Below are 5480 nucleotides of genomic sequence, written 5' to 3' on the forward strand. Positions count from 1 at the left end.
AGGCAGTTACACCCTCTACCCACAATTTTAGCACATTGGTACGTACTGAAACCTTATAAATAGCCATGAGCAACTATGAAGAAGGGACTTTTTTTTAGACTTCTGGAGGAGTTTTTAGCGATCGCGTGAAGAGAGATTAATGTCTACATTTTCGTGATCCAAGCCACCATCAAAAGTTGTTGTGATCTTGTTCTGATCGTCAACGGGAAGCAATCTCGGCTTAAGCATCGAGAGAAGCATCATTTCGCCACCTAGAACCCACTTTTAAACAAAAGAGAAGTCAAATTAATCTTCTCTTCCTTTGTAATCAAGAGTGAGTGATTGTAAGGTATTCGTACCAAACGATCGAACCCATTATTAAAACAAAAAATCAATCAAACTTTAATTTTTCGACCCTACACCCCGTATACCCATAATTGTGAAGTCCCAAACTTTACACAATAATATTGCGATTCAGGTCCCTTTGTCTAAAATCCTGAAGAATAGATGACCTCACAAAGATTGAAGAACTAACAGTCAATGTAAGTGGACGACACATATAAATCAACAACACTAAACTAAGATGGTTGCATTTGTTTTTTATGCTAAATGTTGGTTTTCAACGAAAGGACATATATTGCTGATGAGAAGCAATTATATCAAGGTTTTTATTCTTATTTTTATTTTTATTTTTCTTCCTATCCTCATGATTCTGAAGTCTCGAAATTTGACATAATATACTCTTACGCAGGCCTCTCTCTCTCCAAATCTTGAAGAATAGATGACCTCACAAACTTACAAGAAGAAACAACCAACTTAAATGGATGACATAGTAGTCATCATATTACATAATTTCACGACAGCCAACCTTATACCACTGCACCCTTCTCAAATGGAGCTATCATAATAATAATGATAATAAGCTCTAGACTACTTTTCCCTAAAAAAAGAGGAAATAAAGACTCAATTACTACCTAATATAAAAACTAGGATGAGACGCACAAAGCATCATCACAAAGATCAGAAACAAAAAAAAAAAACAAATCCATGGCAGAAGATAAGGCAAAAAACCCACATGTCCTCGTCTTCCCCTTCCCCATTCAGGGTCATATCCCTCCGATACTCAAACTAGCGGAGCTTCTATCGCTCTCTGGCTTCCATATAACCTTCCTCAACACGGAAACCATCCATAACCGCCTGCTCAAAAACTCTCCTGCCCTCGAGCAACTGGCTCAACAGCCTAGGTTCAGATTCAAAACACTCCCTGATGGACTCACTAGCAACAATACTGAGCCAATTTTACAAGTAGTAGACCTTGTAGACTCAATAAGGGCTCGATGTAGTGAACTCTATAGGGAGACTTTGGTGCCTAAGAATGGTGAAGACCCCGACGGGTGGCCACCAGTTACTTGTGTTGTGGCCGATGGGTTGATGCCTGTTGCATTTGATGTGGCTGAGGAGATGATGGTTCCTGTGATCCTTCTGCGTACAAGCAGTCCTTGCAGTGTGTGGGCTTATTACTCCATTCCAGAGCTCATAAAAAGAGGAGAGCTCCCGTTCCCTGGTATGATGATCTGCTCTACCGACACTTTACTAGTCCCAGAATTTAAAAGATAGATCTATATAATAAGACCATTTCGTTACGCATAGGATGTAACTGATTGGAGTTTACAATTGCCCGTGAATATATATGTCTAACCATCTATATAATACTCCAACCCACTCATCATGATCCACACGTTCACAAATTCACGGAGATAAAAAAATCACATTGATTTGGAACCTCTAGTCTCTGCAGCATCTCATGACTCAGAGATGAACAACATATACCAGACTCAAACGGCGATTATCTTGAGTTGCTTTAATCATAGGATGGAAAGTCCCCTCCATTTGGGGTTTTGATCCACTTGGGTTTATTGATGTGTGGATAATGGATATCAAAGAACGATTTGGATTAATCATACAGATGGAAGACATGTATTTTCCTAAGTAGGCGTAAATATTTTTAGTTACACCATAAGTGTATTATAACCTCACCCTTTGGTAAAATGCTCAACTGCAGAGGAGGCTGACATGGATGATCCGATACAAGGGGTAGAAGGGATGCAGAGTCTCTTACGACGCAGAGATCTTCCAGGCACACTAAGACACGCCAAATCTCCAAATGATCGAGTCCTTGGATTCTTTAACACTGCGAGCAACAACTTGGGAAGAGCGAAAGCTCTCATCCTAAACACCTTCGAACCATTAGATTCACTTGTCCTATCTCACATTCGTTCTGTCTGTCCAATCATTTACACTATCGGGCCTCTTCACCTTCTTCAAAGAAACTTGAATTCATCCACCAATTTCCCTAGTTTCTGGCTACAGGATAGATCTTGTATCGAGTGGCTAGACTCCCAACCAAACAAGTCAGTTGTCTATATCAGCTTCGGTAGCATAACAACCATGACGGGGTACAAGTTTCACGAGTTTTTTCATGGGCTTGTCAATAGCGGCCATTGGTAGCATAACAACCATGACGGGGTACAAGTTTCACGAGTTTTTTCATGGGCTTGTCAATAGCGGCCATAGGTTCTTATGGGTGATTCGACCTGATCTTGTACAAGGAATCACAACAGAGCTAGAGATATACACAACGGAAAGGGTTTGTTTCGTGCCATGGGCCCCACAAGAAGAGGTACTAGCCCATCCAGCAATTGGGTGCTTCTTGACGCATAGCGGATGGAACTCGACGTTGGAGAGCATTGCAGCGGGGGTGCCGATGATATGTTGGCCATTCTTTGCTGACCAACAAATTACCAGTAGGTATGTGGGTGAAGTGTGGAAGATTGGAGTAGACATGAAGGATACATGCGATAGGAACACTATAGAGAGTATGGCTAGGAAGGTAATGGTGGATGAGGGGCTGAGGAAGTCAGTAAGTGAGATGGCTAATATTGCAAGAGAAAGTGTGAAGGAAAATGGATCTTCTAACATGAACTTTCAAAAATTAGTCCAACATATCAAATCATTAAGAATATAATAGCCGATAATTTGAATAAACAGGAGCGCGTTGCTATTAGATGCTATGTATCACAGCTTATGACGCAAGCTTGTTTCTGTGTTATTAATGGAAGAATATTGCGCATGGAAAGAAGTTGGTAGCCTTAGAAATTATGATTTCAGGTGGATTTACAGCATCAGAAACCAATGGAGGGTCTATTTTGTGGACTGCTACAGTCGGCTATTATTTAGACTTGATTATAACAATATATTATTTAGAGTAGTAACGGATTTGATAATGTTGAGTAAAAAAAGAAAATGAATGCAAATCATAGCAAGTATCATGTCATAACTATCTTATGGATGACAAATCAGCTGATAGTGTTGAATGAAAAGTGTGAATGACTGCAAATCCCCGAGATGTGCTATCATAACGATCAAGTATTAATAGATTTTGATGAGAAAAATGGACGCTTCACTTTTTTGACATTAGGAGAGTCAAAACCCCTATGATCTATTGAAGAATCACAAAAGAGCTCCTACATTTGAGACAAAAATTGAGGATTCTAAATCTTAGATAACAGCTACAAGACTATAGAATAATGCATCATGCAATTCCAACAGCTGAAGTAATCTCAAAGCCATAGGTTGGCAAAAATATCTTCTTCATCTGAGTCTTATTTGCTGTTCAATGTTGCATTCGTATTTCGGTTTTGAATGAGAGCTTAGCCTTTTCTTCTCGTCTGCTTCAAATTTCATAAAAGTTTTAGAACTTTTACACATCGAATTTCTGTCCTAAAGTTTTTAGCTCCTAATGCAAGAACAAGAAGAAAAAAAGAGGGGAGAGGAAATTTAAAAAAAAAACTTTTTTACTTTTTGATGAGGGATTATTAAAGATACACGTATAGGATATGAAGGTACCTTGCATGCCTCCATTGATTTCTTCGATCATGCATTTTTTTCAGGAAGCAGGCTTCCTTTTCTAACTGCATTGAGTCCTGCGCGCACCGCACAGTAAAAATGAACTTTAAATGAAATATGAGATTATCTATGTAACTCAGAATGCAGATCATCTTGAAAATGGAAAAATGTTAATGAAGCAGATAAGCCGTTGAGCTTATTCAAAAGAGAGAGAGAGAGAGAGAGAGAGAGAGAGAGAGAGAGAGAGAGAGAGAGAGAGAAAACTCCGCCGCTAGCTTTAGTCAGTTTGAATATAATCAAAATCAAATTGACGAAAATTCGCGTGAAAGGATGACACAATCTATGACTAGATTTTTACATTTGTTTTTGTTTTTTATTTCTTGAATCCAATTTCACAATTGAACTCCTAACATTTCCAGCCATTGCGAGCTGGTTCAATGATTCTGGTACCGAATGCATAGTTTTTTTTAATAGGTAAATCTAACGATCGCCAAAAAAACACCAATTTAGGTCTTCAATAATTAATCATCAAAAAATGCCAGGACTACTCTTTTTTTTTTGTAAAAAAAATGTAGGATTTCCATTTTATGGTGCGAATGAGATTTAATTTAATTAAAAAGAAAGAAAATTGGTAGAAAATAAAAGGAGAAGAAAGGGGTACCTGAGCTTACTACATTCGGGGGACGAAATTTCGAAATTTAGCGTCTCTCAGCGTGAAGGAATTCAGGGGATGGTGTAGTATTTATAGCATCTTGGAACTCCAGCAACAATTAAGGCTTCGGATGGAGGCTCGGCCCGTCTATAGGCCCAAATAGAGTTTACAGTACAAATAGAAATAGTAGGGGGCCCTTATTGGGCTTTGACTAAATGCCATTATTGCTGCTTACCCGCGTGCGACATTTGAGTTGTACTAATACAACGTTGATAATTGCAGCAGTAAAATACCCTCTGATTAGTATGATATCAACTCCGTTGACATAATTAGGGTGACCAAAAATATTTGTATATTAAGAAAAATATTTGTATCCGTATCTCTTAGATTGTGGATATGATTGCGAATATCTATGTAGGATAGAATATGATAAAGAATATAGTTATGTGGTGGAATAAGGGGTGGTTTGGTTTGATTTCTATAAAAAAAATGGAAAATGAAAAGTGTCAAGAATTTAATTTCCTTTTATTTTTATAAAAATTTGTAGGAAAAGTTTATAGAACTCAAAAAGTACTAGTTTTCTTATTTGTCGCTATTTCTTTGTTTGGTTCAAAACATAAAAATGAGTTCATAACTTTATAGAAAATAAGTTGTTTTCTTCTTCTTTTGTTTGGTTGGATAAGAAAATTTTATAGAAAAGTAAAACTCATGCAATAATGTAGGCAATTTAAAATTTCTAGGTAATTTCAAATTTAATGGAAAAGTGATACGGGTGTTATTTGCGTCGGAAATCTTTTTCATTGTGGAATTCATTACAATTGTTTATCAATTACATATTCAACAAGAAGGAGTCTTTTAATAAGACTTTTCTTACACAAATGAAAATAAATGAAGACTTCCTAGAAACACACGCAGGATCGTTTATCGATCGCTGGTTGCGTGG

General features: G+C 37.5%; 1 protein-coding gene across 1 annotated transcript; it reads left to right on the plus strand.

The window, feature by feature from the left end:
* LOC109829813 (7-deoxyloganetic acid glucosyltransferase-like) lies at nucleotides 895–3687 on the plus strand. The gene is given in 3 exon segments (XM_020396861.1): nucleotides 895–1543; nucleotides 2042–2482; nucleotides 2484–3687. Coding segments are annotated over 3 exon segments (1479 nt in total). The 5' UTR covers nucleotides 895–1026; the 3' UTR covers nucleotides 3005–3687.

Source organism: Asparagus officinalis, chromosome 2, assembly GCF_001876935.1.
Source record: "Asparagus officinalis chromosome 2, Aspof.V1, whole genome shotgun sequence".
Lineage (NCBI taxonomy): Eukaryota > Viridiplantae > Streptophyta > Magnoliopsida > Asparagales > Asparagaceae > Asparagus > Asparagus officinalis.